At 38.1% G+C, this 25,796-nt stretch overlaps 1 protein-coding gene across 3 annotated transcripts in view; it reads left to right on the top strand.

Annotated features, from left to right (window-relative positions):
* Positions 1 to 25,796, top strand: part of NR3C2 (nuclear receptor subfamily 3 group C member 2) — a 325,827-nt gene that overhangs the window by 144,444 nt on the left and 155,587 nt on the right. For 2 of the 3 annotated variants that reach the window (XM_046657068.1, XM_046657067.1), the window contains exon 3: positions 17,787 to 17,938. In XM_046657068.1, the coding sequence (XP_046513024.1) occupies positions 17,787 to 17,938 (152 nt within the window). The remainder of the gene's footprint in view (positions 1 to 17,786; positions 17,939 to 25,796) is intronic. The other variant, XM_046657069.1, reaches the window with a different exon arrangement.

Genomic DNA, 25,796 nt, shown 5'->3' with positions numbered 1-25,796 from the left:
AGACACCATTAGGTAACTGTCGTTAACAGACTGGAGTCCTTCATCTAGTTTTGTGTAGGGTTTGCTGGGACTGTACCATCAGTAGGAAGAGGAAATCCCTGTCCCTGTATTACTGTAATGCCATGATTTGTAATTCTTATACTAGGTCTTTTAACTTTATGCAACTGTGAGTAATAAGAGTAAACTCTCCTATCTTGGTCTTTCATTACTATATTCTGGGTTCAACTTTAAGATCTGTAAAATGCACATCATAAGACCCGCTACCTCAGAGTTGTGAGTATTTAAAAAACACTTCAAAAACTCACAGTTTAATATATCCAAATTAATCAGAGCCTGCAATTACTAATTTGTATGCAGAATTCCAGTAGTTAATAGGAAATCATCAACAAAATAGCACCTCACTCCAATGGTGCCCCCACCGTGGAGATGCTCCTCTCCCGCCTCCCCCCGCCCCCAGGAAATAAATATTCTCAGGTCAAATATATGAAGGCTCGCAGAAAATGTTCACAGTAAGGAGTCTAAGGTTCTGGGTTGATGTGAAAGTCCTCCATTGCATTCACTATACTCTGTATATTTTAGAATGATTTTAACACTAGTTTTAAGAAAAAAAGTTTATGAATAATAAGTAGTACTATGAAATTTCATAAACCAAATTATCCCATTTTTATTATAATCACATCTTATGTTATTCATAACTAATGTGTTTGTTTTTTTTGCTGTGGAAGATTCACCCTGAGGTAACATCTATGCCAATCTTCCTCTGTTTTGTACAGGGGTGCTGTCACAGTGTGGCCACCAATGAGTGGTGTAGGTCCATGCCTGGGAACTGATCCTGGGTCACTGAAGTGGGGAACTTAACTGCCAGGCCACAGGGCTTGCCCCTCAATATGTTTTTTTAAATAAGTCTGTGTTGAAATATTTTTTCCTACTTCAGGAATTGTAAATTGAATTCGAAATTTGTTCAAAGTTGCTTGGTATCTATTGACTCTTGGAAACTCCAGATTTTCTTATTAGTTGTATGAATGGTATATGGTAATTTTATTTCATTGTATTTCATAGTTTTCACATGGTTTATAATATAAGGTTAGCTTTATCTACTTTATAGCCTATTGAGTTCCTCATAAACTCTTATTTGCTTTTATAATTTAAATTTTGGAAATAAAAGTGAACAAAACTTTTTAGATTAATTTTAGACCTCAGCAAATTTCTTTGTTACCCTACAAACATACAGTAGAAAATTCTTTCTTTGATCATAACAAATCCTTTTTCCTACCTTTAATATCTTATACTTATCACTTTCTAATGATCTTTCCATTTAATGTGGCTATAATTGTTTCAATTAATAAATACGGTAGTCCCCCCTTATCCAGTGGGGCTGTGTTCCAAGACCCCTAGTGGGTGCCTGAAATTGCAGGTTATACCAAACCCTATATTTACTATGTTTTTCCCTATACATACATACCTATGAAAAAGTTTAATTTATAAATTATGCACAAATAGATTAAAAACAATAACTAATACTAGAACAATTATAGCAATACACTGTAATAAAAGTTACCATAGGTCTTAGCAACCTCAGCATACAATGTTTTTCTTTCCTTATTAAGTCAAGAACTTTCACCTTTTCACTTAAAGGGAGCACTTTGTGGCTTCTCTTTGACATATCCAAATTGCCAAATCTCTATCTGCATCACTACTCTTGCACTTTGGGGCCATGATTAGGTAAAATCAGGGTTACTTGAACACAAGCAGTGCGATAATGCAACAGTCAAGCTGATCACCCAGATGGCTCCTAAGTGACTGACGGGTGGACACACTGAACAAAGGGATGATTCACGTCCCAGGCGGGCAGAGCAAGATGGCATGAGATTTCATCATGCTACTCAGAATGGCGAGCAATTTAAAACGTATGAATTGTTTATTTCTGGAACTTTCCATTTAATATTTTCAGACCCCAGGTAACTGAAACCGCGTAAAATGAAACTGTGGATAAAGGGGTACTTCTGTGGTGTTCTCTGCCTAGAAGATAAACAGTGAACTTAGATGCATGCTTCAGAATTATTTTCTTTCTATGTCATTTTTATTTCTACTATTATTTTCCTGTTTCTTCCTTGGAAATACATGTCATTGTTAGGTAACTCTTCTGACTAAACTTGTATATACCCGCCTTTCTAGGACTCCAATAAATTGTCATTTGTGTCTTTGAACACCATCTGTTCCTACCAGCAGTTCCCTTAAAACACTTACCGTATTTGGAAAGTTTATGCTGCTTCCAGCTACCTGTTTTTTTAAAAGATTTCTTTTTCTCCCTTTCCTTTCTCACCTGCATTAACTTTATTTTTTCCCCATGAGCTGGCTTTCTGTTACTTATTAAATATGCCAGCCTATATCCTTTGCTGCAGGTGACATGGTCTGGGCTGAGCACACCCAGACCCATGGCCATGGCCAGGGTGGGGCTCCAGTCCCTGGGCAAGCTGGGGAGGCTCCTTGGGTGGGGTGAGCTTCCACACCTCAAAGTTTATCTGCCCCCGCACTGTTATCTCTATCTGTCCCCCGACTTGACCCGCCTAGGCCTGCCACCTCATCTCTGCTGTGGAGCTCAACCCTGTGCCCACTGCACAGATGGCTATAGCTCTGTTGCCTGGTTTCCAATGGTCTTGCTGACTTGGAACCTTTCCTTCTTCGTAACTTTAGGCATCTCTGCGCTCACTGGCTCTAACTGGTTGCCTAGCCTTTTCCTGGTGTCTTTTCTCTGCTTCTCATTCTTCTCTTCCTGCTTCCTGACCACCTCCTTGTCCCAGCCCTGTGTCCCTTCTCAGGTGTCCGTGTTGGTTCTGGTAAATTTCGTCCTATTCCTGTGACACACTCTACTGGGCTCACAGCACAGCACCCTGGAGCCAACTCCTTCTTCTTTTCTGGGTCTTTAAAAGTTATGTTGTCAGTTTTGGTAAGTTTTACTAAATTAAGAGGGAAGAAAGCCAAGATGCCATTCTGATTCCTGAACATTATTTTACTGTATTAAAAATAAATTATGTTGGGGCACTGGCCCAATGGCGTAGTGGTTAAGTTCATGCACTCCACTTTGGTGGCCCAGGGTTCGGTTCACAGGTTCAGATCCTGGGCATGGACCTGCACACTGCTCATCAAGCCATGCTGTGGCAGCATCCCACATACAAAAAATAGAGGAATATTGGCACAGGTGTTAGCTCAGCGACAGCCTTCCCCAAGCAAAAAGAGGAGATTGGCAACAGATGTTAGCTCAGGGCCAATCTTCCTCACACACACAGACACAAAAAATTATGTTGGTGACCATATTCTTTAAAGTGGGGTAAAATTTCCCTAGATATAAATACGTGTATATATACACATTTGTATTATGTTCCCTATATTTGAAAAAATGTTCTATTAATCTCCACCAAAAGGTGCATGTAGTATGTACTTTGTTTCAAACACTAGAAAGAGAATGTTAATATAAATTCCAAAGATTTTATTGCAAGCAGGTGTTTATGGTACAGTTTTAATAGAGGATATATGCATGTCCTTGAAATCAAGTCAAGACACCTAGCAGCCTTAGTTCTGTGGCACTGAAATTAAACATAGGAGGTTTAGTAAATCTTAGTTTAGGGATTTCCATATAATAAAATAAAAAGGGAAAACCAGGCTCTCTCCTGTCTTTGGTGGTGGGTTGTCAGGGTAGTATCAGCTGGCCATCCTTCAGTTCCTTGTCTGGCAGCACTACGTGGCAGGAAGACATTTTTGAAGCGAGAGCTCTCAGTGACTCCCACGCTGCCGCTTGCCTTGTTGCAGTTACAAGCGAAGGAACGCCCTTCCTCAACTTCTTCACCATCTTTCATCACTATTTATAGGTACACTGAAATCTTTTTTTTTTCCCCACAAACTCCGGTGGCACCACTTCTGACCACTAAACAATGTCACATTTGCTTTGATATCTATGCCATTTGCCTTGTTTTCAAAACGTTTTTCATCTTTTCTCAGATCTATTCCAAAGGCAAAAGCTTACATTTTAAAAACTTTTGAGAAAAGCTTCTGTAATTGCTTTTAAGGACGTCAGGGAGATGATAAAAAGTTATTTTGGTCTAAGTTAACAATTGTCTTTTATAAGTACAGATCTTCACAACGTTGGAAGATAATTGACTCGAGCATTAAAGCCAGTAGTAAAAATATGAGTACCTTTTTATTTGAAGGACTGCTACATCTACTGAAAGCAAGAAAAGACTGACATATTTACGTAAAGAAATTCCAAGGGTCTTTTAACACTCGTACACACGCACACACACACACGAGTGCTAAGTAAAAGCGTGTATGTAAGTCCTGATTCAGTACTCTTGGGAGCACGTCTCATTTTGTGATTCTCATCTCATTTGTAAGAAGTAGAAGTTACATTGAGGTAACTGAATTTAGAACTTTCGTTTTGGTTTTTCTTGCTTTGAAGAGGGCTATTTTAAGCAGACGATATGTTTTTGTAAGAAGGAGGAAAATAATATAAAATTATTTTTGAAGTTAATATAGAAATATTCCTTTACTTTCCAGTAGTGATTTGCTGTACTTCTGGCCCCGCCATCTCCATCCTAGCACTCGAGTATGACCTCCAAATGTCAGAGATTTTAGTGTATTTTGTTAGCTGATAGGTGTCAAAGACTTAGACGAATGCCTGGCGTGTGCAAGGTGCTCAGTAATGGTGTTGAGTAAATGGAAAGAGGGACAAAGCAGTTGCTTCAGCACCTGCTTATTGCTCATACACAAGGCCTGTGGCTTGTAGAGCGATCTGGAGGTGACCATGCCTGTTCCTTAGTACCAGAATAGTGACAGAGATAAGATGAGTAAGGAGATACATTGAACTAGCTAGAAAAATGGTAGGCCCTGGAAGTTCTTCCTTCTTCCACTCCAACTATTGGAAAATACCTAGATGGTCCTTTTAATTTAAATTAAGTATATACATAATTTTAATGTCTGCTCTAATGAGGACCCAATATACCCACACCTCTGGTAATAGTGTTAGCTTTTTTCTCAAAGCCAAAATATGTGGAGAGTGGAGTTGGGTAGGAGGAAGGGGGACAGAGATGGGAAGAGAAGGAGGAAGAGGCAGAATATTTGGTAGGTATTTTTTCTTGATTTTTCTCCTTAAGGTTAAGGTAGGGTGCAAGATATCTGGAAAAGATGGTAGCTAAGAGGTAAATAAATAGTGCATTTTTCTGTACCTTTGTGTTGGCCACATGGAGCATCACTGATTCAGTGGTCGTTTGTTAGCACACATGTGAGCATACAGTCTTAGCCAAAGAACAACCATTCTGAAACCTTAGGCTTCAAATATTTTTGGAGGGAGGAAATCAAAGAAACAGCCCCAAACTTCAAACCCTAAGAAAAACAAAGACCCAAAGAAAGTACTCAGAATTCTGTCATTGTTCTGTTCGTGGCAAGTCAGGAAACGAGCATACAGTTTGATTTATTAAAATCATTTTTTTAAACTGGCATTTCTCTTAAAAGTAGAAGTAATGAAATTGATCAGAATAAATGAACAAATATGTAATAGCAATTTTTAAAATAATAGCCCAAATTGGTGAAGAATGTGGTAATGGAAGGGAACTCAGCAGTCCAGCGTGGGGATAAGCAATAAGTACTTCACCTGGATGCTTCTGTGTGTTACCTTGAAGGCCTAAGACCGCCATATTTAGTAGAGTGTTATGGCCCACATAATGGTAAATGATCATTTTATTGAATTGGAAATGCTGTTATCCTATGGCAGACCCTATTTTATCATTAAAGCCAGAGGCCAGAAATGTATATGGAACCATATGAAGTTCCTGATTTTGCAGGTCAAAAACGGTTGAAAAACAGCCATTTCCTGTGACTTAATCCTACAAACTGTGCTTAAGAGGAAGAATTTTAAAAGGGAGCTCTGTAGGGGACGTAAAGGCGAGCCTAGGCAACCGGTGGAACAGGGCAGCATTGATTCGTCCATCCTGATGGGTGTGGGGGTGGGGCAGAAAAGATGCCTCTGAATTTCTTCACAGACTCAGTCATCTAAATCTCCTGATTAGAGCCCTGTGGTTGCTCCTACGTAAAGCCTCTGCCACTTTCTTCCAAGGGAATTCTTAATGTAAAATACCTGAAGAGCAGCAAGTCATGACACTGAAGATTCTTGCACGTTTGAGTGTGCGTTTCCTTGTCAGTGTGTGTGCGCCTGTGCGCGTGCCTTATTTCAGTGCTTACCGGTGAGGCTGGACTCTCCCCTGAGTAGCGTTTTGCAGCCCTGACACCACTGTTCTTTTTGGTGAGGCCTGGCAACAGGAGCCAGGTGCAAGTCACCCTGCCTTTAAGCAGGCTAAGGACAGGGTTGCTCATTTTGTGTGTGGTTCTACTCTAGGCTTCCATAAAGAAAACCCTTGTGACTAGAAAAATTCATTAGTATTTTGAAAAGGGGCGTATTTCTTACCTGTCATAATAAGCTAAGGTGTGAATGGAAAATATTTTTTTTTCTGATAGATTCCTTATGCTTTTACTGAACGATCATTTCAGAGTATTAAGCTGACCTGAAGGCAGTGATGTTATTTCACAATTATAGAATTAACCTAAGAAAATAAGTTGATTACTTGGGAATTTTTTTTTCAGTTTTTTCCCTAACTCTCAAGTGATACCTCATTGATTATTCAGAAACTGAAATGTTAATTAATTTGATCCAATTAATATAAGCATTCTTTAAGACTTTTGATGTCATATTAAAATGCTGTTTTTAATATTTTGAGGAGTGGTAACTCTGCCCAAAATGTACTATGACATTGTCATTAATGTCATTAGTTTAAAAATTTTGGAGTGAGCTTCCCTAAACCTATCACATGTAAATTCTTGAAACAATGAAGGCTATCCCTTTATCCTACGTCAAAAAACTTTGTGTAAGGCAGGTAGCACAGAGGGTGTGATTTGAAGAGCCCCCATGATCTTATGAACAAGTCACGCATAGCAGCAGTAATGGTGGAACTGAGTTTGCAAAGCAGAGGGTGATACCAATGGCAAAGAAAGTGGTTATTTCTAGAATGCAAGAAAAACCACTCAGGAAAAAAGCTGTTTGGAGCTTTGATTCATTAATTAAATTTATAGAAAGAAGCCATATTCTACGTGATGAAGTGTGTTTTACATCAACTTTTTGAAAATATGGTAAACAAAAAACACGCTGAAATCAATAACTTCTAAATAACTACAGTTAGGTCCCGTCCCCTTTAGTGCTCAGTGTCTCATGACATCTGTATCAACAGCATCTAAGTCTGCATCTTAACATAAAGATAGTTAATGTTTAGGGGAAAAAGCGAAATCGTTTAATATGTATTTTACATTTTGAAAGTGAAGTCACTGTAATTAAAAATGCTCAAGCAAGCATTTTGTAGTCATCTCCTTAAAACATACTTTATACACTCAAGGAAGCAGTTAAAGGTACTCACCTTAAAATGTACTTTATTAAGTACTGACTGATGGATGTGATTCCTTTCCAGGGGATTCTAACTAACTTATAATATATTTAAATACATTCACACATGCCAATGACTGCAGAGGCAAAATTAAATATGGAGGCATTTTTTAGCTCATATATTTGATCATTGTCTTAGCAACCACTGATTGACATATATGTGCTCAAGGAATGTTTCTGGAAATGATTTGATGTTAGATCTTTTTAGAGACTCTGCATATACTCAAATTGTACTACCAAGTATAGTTCTATGACAAAGACAACTTCCCTGAATATGGAAACTCCTTAATGGAAAATATGGGGAGAGCTTTTCACTTAAATATGGCTTGTGTATGCATCTTATATATGCGTAAAAACCAACCATTGCTAAGGTTAATGGTGTCAAGGATTACCACATCCCGATGGTCAACCTTACGTTTTGTCCTCTTGGTGGCATTTGGCACTGTTGACCTCTCATTGATGCTCTCCTACCTTGATTCCAAGACTGCATTATCTTGCCTTCCTGCTTCTTTGGTTTTTCTTCCTCAAGTTTCTTAGCAAGATCTCCTTTCTCTGTCTAGCCAGAAATGTTAGTTTTCTGTAGATTTTCATCTATGACCTTCTTTCCTCCTCCTTCCAACTTTTCCCTGGGTGAACTCATTCATTGTTCATGAATAAAATCTGAGTCCTTGCTTTCTTAGAATAATTTATCTTTTAAGTTACATTACATCCTTTCTCTTGTTGAACATGTTTTTCATGCTTGCCCTATTCACTGGTCCTTAGTTTTCTTCCAACTCATCAGACCTTTTTGCTTTCATTGTCTGTATTGTATATATTAAAAATCATAATCACTTTAATTATGTTCTTTAACATAGTAGATCTTTGTACCTGTCCCTCTTCGTTTTCCATGCCGTATTTTCAGCTGTCTACCAGATGTTTTAACACATCGTCCTAGAATCGTCTCTAACTATGTAATCTAGTGTTAGAGACCCTTCGTGATTTGGGCCATTTTCCATGCTTATCTCAAGAGTGAAGCTCATTGAGTTCTGGATCCCGGTGTATTTGGTATTGTCTAAACCTTTTTCTTGGTTCAGCTCATTTTCACCTTACCCTATTCCTCTGTGAAGCTTCCTTCGACCTAATTGCAAGTTATTGGACTCTCTTTGAATTCTAATTTATTTTTAAGCCATGGATGATTCTTATCACGTAGTGACTTTACTGTTTACTGGTCTCCAGGTCTTATCTATTCTGCTCGATAATAAACTCATTGAGAGTAGAAGGCATTTGTTATCTTTGTATTCTCAGAAGGACTTTCACATAGTTTGTGTTTAGTAAAAACTTCTTGGTTAAAATGATTCATTAATAATACAGTGGCCAATAATTACATTTGACTATTTTCTTTGTTTTGTTAGAAAATAAATTTTAATCTAGATTTAAATATTTTTGCCTATTTTCCAAAAAATAGATTTTGCATCTTTTGGTCAGTTGCTAATTTGTCTAGCCATGGTTTAAGGAGAAATAGTTACTTGAATGCTCTGCTAGCATGGATCCTTATTTTAAAAGTGAAATTGTACACATACTAGTGTGGGCTTCAGTTGCTTGTGGTGTAAAATATTCCTACTTTTTTTTTTCTTTTAGATCTGTTTCAGGATACTTTTCTGCTCTGCTGAAGCAGTGCTTTATTGATTATAATTTTAAGTCTTTTATGGGCAAATTGCATTCATTTAAATGAAATTTAAAGTGTAAAAAATACATATCTCATTAAGCAGAGCCAGTCTAATAAGTAGTATTAATGCTGTAAACAATTGTGAAAACAAACAAACAAAAAGTAAATTGAAAAGACTAATCAGCCATTGCTGTGCTTAAAGTTTTTTTTTTTTTCAAGCTACTTATATCCTTGCATTTTCTGTGTTGGGTGACTTTATCTGTAATTTTATTCATACAGCTGAGATTGTAAGGTGTGTACCAATTCTTTAATTCCCATCTATGGTGCATTAAGAATCAAGGCTTAAGAAGATCAGCCTTATTTAGTGACAAGTTATCCTCCAAAACATTAGTGATTCGTTTATCATCAAAGACAACACCAGAAAAAAATATGTACCACAAGAATCACTCCCAAATATTCCCCCTAACTAATGGGAAAATGAGTATGAGAGACCTCAGGTTAAATATTGTGACTCAAAATATATGCTTATCAAAACAAAAGGAAATAGGAAAAAGATTTTTTACTTTTTCATATTTTATGTGGGTGAAAATAAGGATTTCAGTAAACCAGCTGTTAAAGGTTGATTTATACTTTTGAAATGCATTTTTTGTTTTGAGTGTTCTCCAAATTCTTACATTTCTTATATTTAGTGTTCTTTATATAAAAGAGTATGTATTTGAATCTCAGTAATCATTTATTCCAATGATCTAATGTGGCTATTTCCCACCTACACGCTACGGACACCAGAGGAACCAGAATTCTTACAAGAAATAATCAGATCCACACGCACATAAAACACTACCTGTATAATAGATACATAATATGGCTATTGTAATACCACTATTTTATAATATATTTTTAAAAACCCTTTCTTCTACTGCTTACCAATGTTATACATGCTTATATAAATTAAAAGCAGTACAGGAAACTATAGAAAAGTAGAATTATCTGTAGTTCCAGTGCTCTAGCAGTCTCTGTTAAGATTTATAGATCCAACAATAATACCCAGTTGTAATAGCCAGAATTTCAATAGCACTGAATGTGTGTCAGACACTGTTCTAAGTGCTCTTACATATACTGAGTAATTTAATCTGTAACAACGCTGTAAAGTAGGACCTTTGGTATCACTACCTTACAGATGAAGAAACTGGCCCATGATGGTTAAGTAAAGCTGATATGTATTGCTCCTAGTTTTTCCTATAGGTAGGCTATTATTAATATTTTTGTTACTGTATTATTTTCAAAAGTAGGAGCATACCATACCAATACTGTTCCACCAGTGTCAGGTCCAAAACAAACTCCCCCTAATTGCCAGCCTGCTCTTCACCCCAGCCATACATTTTAATAGCACCACCACCCAATTTTTCTGCAAGTCCTTTTGGTACTATCTACTTAAAAAAAAAAAAAAAGGAAAAGAAAAGAAAGGAAAGACCACTTCTCACTGTCTTTACTACTTTAAGCTGAGTCAAAGCCGTTATCATCTCCTGCCTGGATGCTTGCGGGAGCCTCCTTGACTGGTCTCTCCCACTTCCAACATCACACACTCCTACAATCTATTCTCCATGCAACAGCCAAAGTAAGATGTTTAAATGTCAGTCAGATCATCTTACTCTTCTGCTTAAAACATTTCCATATTCACATCACTCCTGATGGCACTTACAGTAGTATTCTAACTTATTACCATAGCCTTCGAGATCCATGTGATCCGTCTCTGCATTCTTCTTGTGCCTCACATCCACCTCTCATCTCCCCTTCCTCCTTGTTGCCTGCATTTCAGCCACATTGCCCTCATTTCTGTATCTGGAATTTGTCACATTCGTTCCTGTCTCAGAGACTTTACACTTGTTGTTCCCTTTGTTGGGCATCTTCACATGACTGGCTACTTTGTCATTTCTGTCTTCCCAAAGACACCTTCTCAGGCTACCTTTCTAAAGAATCCTATCCTTACTGCCCCATCCAATCTCAGTCTCTATCATTTTCTTCATAGAATTTATCACTGTCTGAAATTATTTGCTTACTTCAACATTGTCTATCTCTCCTGCTACAGTAGAAACTCCATGAGAATAGCTACTTTCTCTTATTCATCTGAGTACCTAGATTAGTGGGGCCCATTGTAGGCTTTCAATGAATAGCTTAATGAATGAATGATTTAGACACACCAGTATGTTCAGATATAAGGATGTTTACTGAAGTATTGTTTGTCTATTCCTCCAAATTCTCACTCTTGCTCTGGATAGTTAAATGAATGCTTGAATTGATTATACATGGAAAAGAACTTTTTAGCAGCTGGTGGTGGGAGTGGAAGCATATACCTGATTAAGTTATAGTACAAAAGATAGGTTTGTTTAATTCATATTGAGTAAGGTTAAGAAATGAAACAAAGTATTCTTTTCATATGAAGGCTTTCTGGTCACTGAATAGTGGCTCAGTCACTACTGTATTGTTATATAATTGTAAAGTTGGGGAAAGATAGTTTTACGTATGGTAATTTCTGGAACAACATGATGCATTATAGATTCTCAGCCAGTTTCTCCAGTCATTTTTTGATCTGTAAAAATCATTTTTTCTCGCACAGCTTCTTATTGCTTCTCCCTAAGTATCCCGCTGTTTCAGGGAAAAAGATAGTTCAGTAAGTGCTTTTGATGGTTGGCTAGTATATCCCCTCCCGATTGTCACCAAAATCAGCATGAACTTTTAATTGATCTCTTCAGTCTCTTCACTGGGTCATCAGAACGATTGCATTTGGTATTGAAAATGGTTGCATCTAACTCATGTTTCCCTGAGAGAGACACTGTCTTTACAGATGGAAATATCGTGTTCATTCATTTCTGCTTCATAATATTTTAACATTTGTATAAAATCCTGCGAACTACCATTGTCTATTGATGATAAACTTCTCTCTGTGAACAATGTTTCTTTGCTTCTCAAGACCAAAAATGAACATTTTGGGTATCTTTTCACAACTCATAAATATTAAAATGGTTTTTAGGGGGTAGAATACCATTTTGATGCATACGTTTATACAGAAATTTTAACCAAAATTAGTACAGATATAATCATATGGATGCAAGAACAATTTTAAGTGCCTTATGATTAACTTGAATGAAAGAATAAGTTTTTATAGTAGGTTTTTTTTACACTTGATCCAGATCAAGTAATGTATAATACATTGTCTTTAATTTGAGCGTGAAATTCAATTTGGATAAAACTTGATCATGACAGGCTGTCCCATTTATCTTTTGTGCCGTCTTTATCTTAAAGGAATATCTTGAAAAGGATCTCAGAGATCATCTATTCAACCTTTTTGTGATGAGAATTATGGCCCAACGAGGAGAGGTGATTTTGCTAAGGTTTCACCATGTAGTGGCTGAGCCAGAACTAGGACCCAGGCCTCCTTATCGAGCCTCTCTTCTTGCCTTTGCCCCTGTGTGTTTGGGCCTTATGTCCTCTGCAGATGCTTAGTAAATCCATTGTACTATAAAGGTGAATTCTGACAGACAAAATCATTAAATAAGCTTTCTACTTTGCTAACACTCAGGGTCTAAGAAGTGAATTCAAGATCTACCCTTCTCTCTTCACTTTCCCTCCTCCCCCCCTTGTAAAATGTACTAATGCATTTCTTAAAACTGGAAATATAACCTCCCAACCACATTCCTTCTTTTAGTTTCAAAGATAGCCACATGACAGGGTGTCAGTAGAGACTAGAGTTTTCCTGGTCTGTCCATGCTCTGTGGCCTGTCTTCTGTGTTAATAATGCATATGTTTGTGAGACAGCTGGCTGATCTTTTGAAAATAGTCTATGTCCCTGGATACTTTTTTTTTTTTTCCTCTGTGCAAAGCTAGATGAACCATATAGGAATTGAACCTATAACCTTGGCCTCATTAATTTACCTTCTGTAAAATTGCCTTTTGGAAATTTATGTTCTACTGTAATGAGGAGATGAGTGCGATTTCATTCATTCATTCAATAGTATCAACACTGCACTAATGGTAGCCGAGAGCACAGAGATGCACAGGACAAGGTTTTTGCCCTCAAGGGATCAGGATAAGTGCACAGGTCACTAATGTAAAGGCGAAAGTGATGCCTGTGAAGGAGAGGGGTTAACAAAATGCTGAAATGAATCAGGAGGGGGGGAGTGGTACTTCCTGCTGGGAGAACATCAGGGGCCCTTGAAGGATGGACAGGGTTTCCAGGAGTGAGAGTCGAGGAAAGGAAATGCTGGGTTGTGTAAATGGCAGCATCCACAGCACTTCAGCAGGGCTGTTGGACTGTTGTGAGCACAGGGTTGGACAGTGTGAGAGGACCTGCAGGGGAAGGTTGAGAAGGGAGAGGGACTTAAATATCCTACCTACTAAGGTTGTCATTTATGGTGCTGTGGAGTAGGGATGATTGAAGATTTCTGAGATGGGAGGTAATAGAATCAGAACTGATTTACAGGAAGGTTCATTTGTCAGCCACTGTAGAATAATTGGACGGAGGAGAGGCCAGGGTTAGGGAAGACCCCTTAGGAAGTGAACCAGTGTTCCCAACAGTGGGGTGACAAGAAGCAAAGTGGGAGTTTGCAAGACTGGAACGAATAGGACTTGGTGACTAGCAGAGGGCAGTACCCTTCCATAAGCTAATAGGACATAGAGGCCAAGAGGTTATGTAAAAGAAGTGAAAACATGAAATGGAACATGGGGGAGAGGTTGGAGCTAGATAAAGATTTGGGAAATCCTTCACCAGGAAAGCTGTTTGAGCTGGGATAGTGGATGAGATTATTAAGAGATGGAGTGTAGAAATAAAAACAAAGATGGCCAAAGGTAAAACTTGGAAGAAAGTCTATACTGGTGATCAAGAAAGTGAGAGAGAGCCTGAAAAATAGAAGAGGCGTTGTTAAAAAGAGCTCAGTACAGTGGTCCAGAAACTGAAGAGGCTGAGGGCTGCCGAAAGGTGTGCAGAGGCACACTGGCTCCTTTGTCATTGAAACGTGTTAGTGAACAAGGAGGAAAAATAATTCATGTTTGCTTTAATTTTATAATTAAAGAAATTTATTGTTTTAATTTGGATTTCACAATGCATCTTTTTTATACTAGACTTTCTCTTCAGCTTCTCTTAATTTGGTTCCCCTACATACTTTTCACTTCAAGAACATTAAAAACAAATTGCATTCCTTTATATGAGGAATGCAGTAGGACTTGAGAATTGATGATGTGGTGCGTTTTAGAATGACCATTGTGAAAATGCCTGTTATCTGAAACCACTCATTTGTTGGGTGCCTACTCTATACTATCAGGTACTTCCATGCCCTGGGGACACCATGGTAAATAGTAGATGGAAATCCTGCCCCCTCTTGAGTTTACTTTCTCGTGTGGATGAGGCAGATAATAAACAGACTAAAGAAGTAAAGTATACAACATATTGGATGGTGATACACATCAGGAAGAAAAATAAAGCAGAAAGGGAGAGAGTGAGGTCTCAAGAAGGGGTATTTTCAGTAGAGTGGGCAGAGAAGGCCTGACTGAGAAAGTGACGTTTGGATGAGGCCCTCAGGAGGTGAGGGAGCTATGTAGATATCTAGGTGAAGAGAGGACAGCAAGTGCAAAGACCCTGAGGTAGGAGCACGCCTGATGTATTTGAGAACTAGCAAGGAGGCCAGTGTTGCTGAAGTGGAGTAGGCAAGTGAGAGAGTTTAGAGAAGTCTCAGAGGCCAGATTGTGGCCCTGTGGTCATAGGGATGACTTGAACTTTTACTCTGAGTGTAGGGGAAAGCCCTTGGATGGTTTTGAGCAAAGGAGTGAATAAGGATCATTCTGACTACAGGGACAGGATAGGGACAAGGAGAAACAGAGAGATCCACTAGGAGGCTTTTGCAAATCCCAGGGTAAGTGGTGCTGATAGCTGGGACTCAAGTGATACTGGAGGAGGTGTGGGAAGTGATCAGAATCTGGATGTATTCTGAGGGTAAAGTAAATAGAATTTGACAGATTGGATGTGTGATGTGAGAGAAAGAGGAGAGTCAGGGATGGGTCCAAGTTGTTGTATTAGTTTCCTAGAGCTGCTGTAACAACCTACCACAGACCAGGTGGCTCAAACAACAGAACTGTATTGTCTCCTGGTTCTGGAGGCCAGAGGTCTAAGATTAACGTGTCGGTAGGATTGGTTCCTTCTGAGGGAGAATCTGTTCCGTACCTCTCTCCTAGCTTCTGGTGGTTTGCTGGCAGTCTTTGGCATTCCTTGACTTATAAAAGCGTCACCGCCTTCATCTTCACATGGCATTCTCCCTGTGTGTGTGTCTGTGTCCTAATTTCTCCTTTTTAATAAGGACACCAGTCCTGTTGGATTAGGCATTCACCCTACTCCAGAATGACCTCATCTTAACTAATTGTATTTGCTCTGACCCTCTATTCTCAAATAAGGTCACACTCAGAGATGCTAGGGTCAAGGACTTCAACATAGGAATTTAGAGGAGGACACAGTTTAGCCCCTAACAGTTGGTGTTAACTGAAATGAGAAAGTCTGTAGGAGGAGGAGATTTGGAGGCAGGGAAAAGATCAGCCAAGTTATGTGCATGTTAAGTTTGAGGTGCATGTCAGATGTGCAAGTGGAGATGTCCAATAGCTAGATAAATGGGTTGGAAATTCCAGGGAGGGGTCTAGGCTAGAGATAAACAATTAGAAGTCCTGGGCATATTAACGATCTTTAAAGCCAAGAGACTGGATGAGATCACCAAGAAAGTAAGTTTGGAAAGAAGAGGAGAGTTCCGAAGACTAAAGTTAAGAAGCTATTAAGTTTGGGGACGAAGACCAAGGCTCACAAAAATGTTAAATAAAATCCCATGTAGCTTGTAGTTGTGAAAAAGCAGTTACGTGTTAATGATGATTTTAAGTTATATTCTAATCGTTTACAAAGTCGTGGTGTCTCCCTGTGAAGTACAAGAGAGTCAGAGCATGGATTGAGTTTGCCTGGCTAATGTGCTGAAGAAGTTACTGATGCTGAAATGGAATGTTTTGAATGCCATAAAGAAGTCAAAGGACGCTCATAAAAATAATAAAGAGCTCTTTTCTCAGGAGGAGAAACAACTTTGGAGAACATTGTTTCAGTCCTTCATTTGAGAAGTCATTTTCTAGAAAGTCAGTCATGCTACAATGCTCTGAGTGGCTGACTAGTTTGTTACTTCATCTATCTTTAGTGAAAGTGTAGTTAAAACATGTAAAATTGTTTTTTTAAAAAAAAAATTAAGGCAATATTATCATGTTTTAGCTATTTTGAAAACCAGAGAATTTATCAGCAGAGCATAACCATTCTAGCCTTTTGAGATGTTTTCTTTGAGTCTTTTTCCCATATTCCTGCTACTTCACATGGAAACAGAATCCATGACAGCAAGGTGGTAGCGGTGACATACAACAAAGCTACCCAAAGGTTTGTAAACACGTCCAGCTCTCATTTCTCTGAGCCGTTGCACATCCTTCCGTCTCCACCCCCTTTCTCTGTGTGGCTGTCATGTCGTCATGCTTCAAACCTCGGTTCAGCTATCACTTTTCGGAAGTGCTTTCTGACTGGTATGTTCCCACCCTTCCCAGTATGGAAGGCTGAACCTATAATGTGCCGCCATATTACCCTGCACCGTAGCACTTACCATAATAGTTCATATCCCTACTAACTTTGAGGACAGAGACTGGGTTTTTTTACATTCATTTCCTCAGTTCCTTGCACAGGACCTGTGGGTAGTTATTCAGTAAATGCATGTGGATTAGGAATGAAAAAAATCAGCTTCTTTGCCTGCTGGGTACACATCTGTCACTGAACTATGATTCCTTATTAGAATTTAAAACAATTTTCTTCAGAATGTATCATTAACTAGCACAGTAATAGATAACATATCTCGAGAAGATTCCCCCTTTAAAGTATTCATATTGATTGTTGCTTAAAGGGTTAAATATGTCTCTAAAACCTATTGGTCAGAATCTTTCAGTTTCTTACCATGAACATACCTGAGATATTTGCCATATATGACTTTTTTTTTTTCTATTGACCGTGTCCCTTCAAATTGTTCAGCAGAATGAAGTAATTTGAACATACCTATATAAGGTAACATGGCAAAAAATGCAGTAGCCAGGAGGGGTAAAACTGCTGGCAGTAAAGGCAAGAATTTTAAAATTTTAATTAGTGGATTGTTTTGGAATGGGGAGAGTTTCTTATCTGGCATAACTGAGATATATAATGTGGGTCTGGGTGAAGAGAGTTGAGAAGTATTGTAATAGCTCTTTGAGGCCAAAAATACTTCCATGATGACTCGGCTCAAGATTCTTCTCCTTCCTGCCCGCCTAGAATGGAAATAATATTTTTTTGGTAAACTTTCTCAAAAATAGAAAAAGGAAGGAAAAAAGTTTATATGTCATTATGTATTGTTTCTTGGCACTGAAAATAGGCTTTGCTATACAGAATTCTTGATAGTATTACTCCACTGACAGAGTTTTACCTTCATTTTCTTTCTTCCTCCTTATTTTCATAGTACGTGACCAGTACATACTGAATTTGCTTATGGAACCGTGATGATTGACAAATGTTGAGCTAAGCTCTGCAGCATCTCCCATGTGCCGTTGCAGTGTGGTTATTTAAATCTCCATTTCTTTCCCCAGCTCTACTTTACGAAGTGTTTCCACTGGATCCTCAAGACCTTCCAAAATATGTTTGGTGTGTGGGGATGAGGCTTCAGGATGCCATTATGGGGTGGTAACCTGTGGCAGCTGCAAAGTGTTCTTCAAAAGAGCAGTGGAAGGTAAATGTTCATGTGGGTGTTCCTTTTACGTATTTTTTTTCTGAGTTTGTAGTTTACGTGCACCGTTAACTCTATAACAGTATTGGGAAATAATTCAAAAGTATTCTTGATGTAATCTGTCAGTGATGAATAGTCATAATGCCTTATCTAAAAACCACCTGGAGATTTTCCACCGAGTAATATTTAATGGGCAGAATTTGAAATTGCAAACTGAGATCAACCCGTCAAAAAGAATTTTTTGTTGTTGTTTGTCTCAGTTTGCTTTTTAGTGAGACTTAGAAAAATAGTTCTGTCGTCATAAATTTAATGTGCATGATCTGAAAGACTATTTTTACTAGGCACGCACATAATATATCATTTATGCCTTTTCTGTGTTTCTGTATAAATACGTTTGTGGCAAATTAAAACATTAATATCAGGATCATGTCTGTAATTTAGGTTGTGTTCGATACAGGATAATTTCATTTAACAGCTGTTTCAGATTCCGGGTCCTGGTTTGAGTCTTACCTTTATTTCTACTGAAAGTTTCCAGACCAGTACGTTGAATGAAAAATTTTACTGAAATTCCCTAAGTATATTGAGGCTAGCTTTTGCTTCTGTCCAAATAATTGTACTTCCTAAGGAGAAATAGGCTTTTAGTTTTTTTTGTTACCTTCCTCTACCCTCACTTACAAGCAATTAATTAATGTCAGACTTAGGCCGGATGGTTTTATTAACGTTGACTACTATGACTGGTTGAAGTATAGAATTTTTGCTGTTGGTAGAAGTATTATTGTGTAATTAACGCTTATTTTCACTAAGGAGTTCAACATTAAGACTTCTGTAGATTTATTTCTCAGGGCAGTTTTCTGAGAGATGAATTAAGTTTCAGAGAGTTAAGCATGAACGACTCAAATGTTTCATCCGTGTTTTGCCAGTGACCACAAGGAAATGTGCTTAGTTCTGGGATGAAAAAGCTGACCAAGTAATTATTTCTGTGCTTCTGGGATTGATTTTGCATTGGTTAATTGATATGACGTGATTTTACATTATTGACACTAATAATTGTTTAATAGTCCCCAAACCCAGCATTGAATTGGTAATATGAGTTTCATATTTCTTTCTTAGGACATGGGCTCTTGGTTACAGGTGAAAGAAAATTCAACACAAACTGGCTTAAGCACCAACGGAAATTCATTGGCCCACATAACTGGAAAGTCCTAGTGTAGGGTTGGCTTCTGGCAAGCTATGGTCCTAAGCCAGGTCATTAGAACGCAATCCCATTCTCTCCATCACTTGACTTTGCTCTGGCTCTGTTCTCCTGTAAGTTCTCTTGTGGTGATGAGACAGCCACAAGGCCTCCATTAAGACAGAGTTTTCTATTCCCAGCAGTTCTTAAAGAAGCCCCCAATTGAATCTCCTTAGACTGAACTTGGCTCACATGCCCTGCTCTGAACCAATCACTGTGGCCAGGAAATGCAGTGATGGGATAGGTTAGTGCTGCCTGGAATCAGCCTTCTAGTACCACCTAGACCGACAGTGGAGGAGAGCATTTCCCAGAGGAAAAGGTGAACTCTGTTACCAGAAGGCTGATTTCTGGAAAATGGGAAAAACAAATTTGTATGATACTGAAATCAATTCATTTTTTAAGACTTTCCTCCCTTCCACCCTCTCCTCTCTTTCCTTAACAATATGATTGGCTCAGTAGAAGATAAATAGGTAAAATTTACCTCTGGCACCTTCCTAATGCCACTTTGTACCTTCCAATATAATAACTCCCCTCTTAGGCTCACTAATTAGTCAACAGAAGTCAGGCGATATGTCAAAATAAAACAGCGTAGAGAAGGGCATTTGGAGTGGAACCCTCTGTGTTGCCCTGCCTATGGGTCAGTCTTCATATCAGAACCCAAGTTTTGACTATTTCCACAACCTGCCTTTCTCTGCTTCTGAATCAAAAGGTTTTCTAGGTGTTCTTGCTTAAGTAGTTTCTATGGAAGTAGCTGAAGAAAGAATTGTTTTCGTCACTGAAGTATAAATATATATGGAAAGGACTAAATGTCTGTACATCTTTCTCTTTCAATGGAAAGCTGATCAATAATGTATAATATACTTTATTCCCTTTTTCTTTGGAAATTGGAATTTTAGTGCTCACTTGCATGAAGCAAGGCTGTAAATTTTAAATATAAATTTCATGAGAGTAATGACTTTGTTTTTGTTTCATATTTTATGTTCTTTTACTGTTTTGTGTATGTGAAAGAGAAGGAATATGTGGGAAATATGACTATCTTTATATCAAAACTTTTTGATTTAAAAATAAATTATTTTATAATCCTTTATATCATCTGAGGCATTAATTTTGCAAAGTTATGGTGTCTAGATGTTATTTTATTCCTCTTTTACAGATGAAGACATTTGGGATGAGACCCAATCAACTAATCTAGTCAGAATCATAAGGCCAAACTTAGACCCCTATTAAAGTCTTACGACTCCAAACCTAGATTCTCCTAACTCCAAATCTCATAATCTATTCTTCCCATTTTCCCTAATTCTGTTGTTCATGAAAATGCTTCCTATATGTCATTCTGTTCATGCCTACTTGGTGATAATGAAGGAAGTGATGTAAGCGTTGAGAAGACACACTTCGGTACCCTGAGTGTGTGTGTGAGTGTGTATGTCTGTACATACACATATAAAAACGTGTACATATGTTTTCATATTTGAATGTTTACTAACTTTGTTTTCTGGTTTTTCTTCATGACCTTAAGCTCTTCCTGAGATTAGAAAAGCAGAGAATTCTAAGCAGCTCTGGGTAGAGGGAGCTGAGATGAGAGGAGTCAGTTAAAGCCGAAAGGAACTAACACCACCAAGGAGGGAACTGGAAATGAACACTAGAGGGGAGGCAGGAGGGAAAACATAACAGTCTGAGCTCTGAGTTTATTGGCTTAAGGCTTGATGCCCTGGAGCACACCACTCTAAAGCTTGCTATCATTGCGGAGTGATGACTGTGTAGGGAGACTGTAGATCATTTTTTAAAGTATAAATTATGTTCTTTGTGTTCTGTTTAATGGGAACTGTATATATATGCTTTTTTCTTCTTAAACATTTAATATAAAAACAGACGTCTCATTCAGAATACCTTATTTGACAATAATGTTAGTTAAGAGCCATATTATTGTAACTTACAAATGGAAGTTTATAATTTTATTTTTAAATTTCAATTGCTTATTTGCCTTGAAGGTTTGTCAGGACCTTTCTATCTTAAAAAGAAAAAGAATAAATATATATATACTTAAGTAGAGTTGTCCCTTGTGGTGGAAACTGGACTGGCTTTTAGGGTCAGAAGACTTAGTTTTAGTTTCTGGCTCTGCCACTCACTAGGTGCGAGATTAAGGCAAGTTATTTAACTTACCTGGGTCTCAGTTACTTTGTATATAAGTGGGAAAAGTAGTATTTTCCTGCCTTAATACTGCTATGAAAAATTACATGAAAACAAAATGTTTTTGCAGATTTTAAAAATTATAAAGTGGTATTAAAATATTAGATCTTTATTCTCTACCAACATATGCTAAAGTTCTCTGGTAATGTCTGTGTAGAGAGATCATGTAAATGACACACATGACACTGTTAGCTCTTCATTTTTTCTTCCTTAGATCTTCATTTTTCCTGTAATGCATTATTTTGTCCATAGAGCTGCCCTTTGAGATTGTAAGATCCTTCTAGACTAGCAGTGCTCAAAGTTCTCAAAGGGCGTGGGGTGGGGGGGACTAGAGGGTCTGTCAAAATTTTCTGGAGGGGCTTTTGCACATTTTCCAGTGTGGACTGGCCTGTTGAGATTTATTCCCCTACTGAACCTCTGTAACTGAGTAGGGCAGCCCCACCTTAGGGAGTTGTACAGTAGAAAAAATATTGAGAGCCGCCAACTGGATTTTTAGCTCCTCTGTTAGACATCTTTAGGGCAGGATAGAGTCTTATTTCCAGGACATAGCAAGACTATACATATTTAGTGACCACCAACTGAATGTTCAAATGTACACGTGAATATACCTGTGCAGTGTAAGAGCAATTCAAGTTAAATGACTTCCCCCCAAATCAGTATATTAGCAATGAAACTGGCCTAAGAATTTTGCAAACCTTTTGACTTCTAATCCTCAACTTCTAAATCTACTCTGAGTTTTTACTCTCTCAGTCTCTTTCCAACTGTAAACTGCCCTTAGTTTCATCTCAGGTGTATTTTGGTTTGTGATCCCTCAGTGAACAGAGCTGACTACATTCAGCACACTATTTTATAGCCTAATTTCTTTTTTGGATACTCAGTATACAAGCAGTGTCTGGAAGATACAGCCATCACAAATCACAGGAGAGTTATAAGGCTGTAAAAGAAGAAGAGAGTTCATTATTATATAAAGTCAACTGGATTTATATATTTGTAAGCAGACCTGTTAGGCTAAAGAGTCCATATCTTGGTAAGGTCAGCCAAATCATATGATGTCAGTTTCGACACTCAGACATTTCACTTTAAGTAAGAGACTTATAAATCTATTCCCTGAAATGAAATTGCCTTAAAAGATGTAATTGTAGATTAATCTTAGGGTTCCTCAAATTCGTAGTATTTTAAGACGTCCAAGCCTGTGAATATGTACTTCATTCCTTTCACATGTAGTTCACGGCATATAGGTCAAAATCTTTAAATTTATAGATTGATTATTCTATAGGGGAAAACATTTTAAGGAAATGTATTGGTTGATTACTAGTTCGTTTTCTTTGCTTTTCTAAAATTAATGAGTAAACGGAACAAGTCCAGAGGAAAGCATGTCTCGCCATGTGCTTTACCCAAGTTATCCCTATCAATGCTGTGTGTGCTCATGATCAAGAGGGGCCAAGCAAGCAAGAGTGTGAGCAGTAACGTTGTGCCGCAAAATGAAGAACTTAAATTTAGTGCACACAGACTAAATCAGAATGATGCCATATAATCATTGAAGTATAGCTACCTCCTTATACCTAGCAAAATAAAATAAGGAAATGATAAAGCGAGGAGATAATTTAATAATTTTTAGATGTCTCCAGTTCATGGCGTGATACAGCCCGCAGTGTCCCTGGGAACCGTGCACAGGAAGCTAGTGGATGTCAAAGTTCATCGTCACTACTGCAAAACTGCTGAGTCAGAGATGGGAAACCAGACTGTTCTGGCTTGCAGTTTTCTTGTTAAACACTTTAAAGATTGTTTTGGTTTTCTTTTCCTTTACCAGAAATTAGGAACCAGGTAATTCGGTTCTAATTACTTACTATAAGAGCTTAAATAAATACCTACTCAGTAGATTATATGTATGATTTTTCTGAACTCTTCTTTCCTCCTTACATAAGCATAAGGCTTTCGTGTTAATTGCAAATGTTTGCCCAGATTTTTGATATCCCCTCAGTTGGTTGCTATGGAAACACGCACAGCAATGACATTTAGGCCAACCTGAAAGGTCAGGGAAGGCTTCTTAAGGAATTGACCCCCAAACTGAATCTTGAAAGATTAGGATTGGCAGTGCTGAAGGAGGATAAGGACAAGCTGTCTGCACAGGGCGTCAGAAGCAATTTTGTGGTACCACTGTGAAAATTTGAGGTGTGAGGTGATAGAAGGTGAGGCTAAATGTGCAGATTGGGCCCAGGTTCTGGATTTAAGGAGGGGCCTGAATTTATCCTTGGGCAAAACAGAACCTCTGAATGTTTTCATGCAGCAGAATGGTAAATTCAGTTTTGCCATGTAATATCTGGCTGCAGGGAGGTATGCTTATTTAAAGGGGGACAGTTCTGATGGTAGTTTCAAATAATTTGGGTAAGAGATGACCAGGGATAGAACTAGACCAGCAGTCTTAGGGATTGAGAGGAGAGGACAGTTAACAAGACTCTCTGGGAAGTAACATAGGCAGTGCTATATTGGAAATAAAGAAGCAAAGATCGAGGATGATTCTGCAGGTTCTGCTGCTGATGCCCTTTGCTGAGATTAGGAACGCTGGAGTGGGAGCAGCTTCGGGGGCATGGGAGGAAAGGTTCACTCATTCAGCAAACATTCATTATCTGCTGAATGCCAGCCATCATTCTAGGCATACCTAGGGACATCTCAGATGGAGATGGAGTGAACACGACAGACAGAGATTTCTGCCCTGGTGGAGCTGACATTCTAGGGACAGGTATTGGGGAGATTAAGCATAATAAATGAGGTATTTATGTCACATATGAGAAGTTAACAGGTGCTGTGGGAAAAAAAAGTATTGCCAGGATAAAGAGGATTGGAATGAGGTTTGGTTTAGGACAACGAGTTTGAAATGTCTGTAGAACATTCAAGCGTCTAACAGGAAGTTGGATGTGTGATTCTGAAGCTTGGGGAACAAGGCAAGGTTGAAAATAAGGATTTTGGAATCATCATCCATGAAAGTAGATACATTTGCCCAAGAAGTGGGTATTTAGAGGGACAAAGAACAGGCCAAGGTTAGGACCTTAGAGAACATAAATCTGGGACATTGTGTGTGTGTGTGTGTGTGTGTGTGTGTGTGTTACACATTTGTGAATAATTTTTCTCTCTTTTCGTCTCTAAGTTGCACACAGAAAATTCTTAGTTACTTGGTCTCTGGTTATTCCAAGTTTAGCTGAACTTTAACCATTTTTGCATCTGTGGAACTTTCAGTCCCAGTTTTTGTTCTTTATTCATCATTAAGCTTTGATCATCGTTGAGTGTTAGCCGCTCCAGAGCCCAAACATGGTCTCGAGGGGATTTGATTTGCTAACCAGAAGAGAGATCATGCCAAATGTGTGGCAGGTGCTCAAATATTTGTTAATTGATTGTTGGATAACTATTTGAATATATGAGATTGACCCTTGATTCTGTCACTGTTTCTCTGAAGTAGAAAATATGTTGAAGTAACTTATTAGAAACTGACTTCACTGGGGACATGTGGGCTAAAAGTAAACTAGCATTAGCTAAAGACAGCTTCTTGCAGGTTAAAATTTTGAATTAAAGTGCACTTCACATGGCAAATTTGAGAAGTGTAAACTAGAACCACAGTAAGTAATTTTCAAAGTGATTCCCTGTGTTTATGTTCGTTTACAGCCAATCTTGTGCCAGAAAAAAATCTAAAGCAGTTTATAGCTTTATGTGAGTTAAAATGGAATTTAAAGTAAGTGAAATGAAAAACATGACGAAGGGAAGATGAGAGCAAGAAAGGGAAACAGAGCCAGATATAGAGAATATATGCCCTGAGGCTTTTATTTGACTCCCAGCTTTCTAGCAGCCAACCCGATGACAACGATGAGTCACCGCCCTATGATGTTCTTAAAAACTAGTTAGGGTATTGCCTATTTCTAAGAAAATATTCTTGAGCTACTTTGATTTTAATGTGCCTGTTCTTTCCATGTGAACGGTAACCTGAGATTAAAAAAGTAATCCTCTCATTGGTATGAATAGATAGTTGGTTTTTGTTTAAGGAGCAGTGCTGAAAAAATGCTTTATTCTGTCACCCACCTGCCCCTACAATAATAGCTACCATTTCTTGAGCACCTGATGCTGAGCACTATGCCAAGGACTCCCATGTTTTATCTCATTTTTTCCTCAAAACAGCCTTCTTATGTCCAAAAGTTTTGTAAGTTTTGAAAGGTAATATATTTAAATCTGAACTCTCTAAGCAATTGCTGTGACAAGGAAAACATTGACTGTTTTTGTAACAAGACTTAATTAATTGTATGATCCTTCAACTCTTAAAGTTAACAGCAATAGTAGTAAATACTTGAGTGCTTATTTTGTGCTCATTATGCTAAGAACTTTATTGTATGTTCTCATTTCAATCCTCATATTAATGAAATTTCATTTTATAAAATAGGTATGATTATTATCTATCTTCATGTTGGGGAT

Source organism: Equus quagga, chromosome 3 (genome assembly GCF_021613505.1).
Source record: "Equus quagga isolate Etosha38 chromosome 3, UCLA_HA_Equagga_1.0, whole genome shotgun sequence".
Taxonomy (NCBI): Eukaryota; Metazoa; Chordata; class Mammalia; order Perissodactyla; family Equidae; genus Equus; species Equus quagga.
The sequence above is the reverse complement of the archived record's forward strand: the minus strand, read 5'-3'. Positions and strand labels throughout refer to the sequence as shown.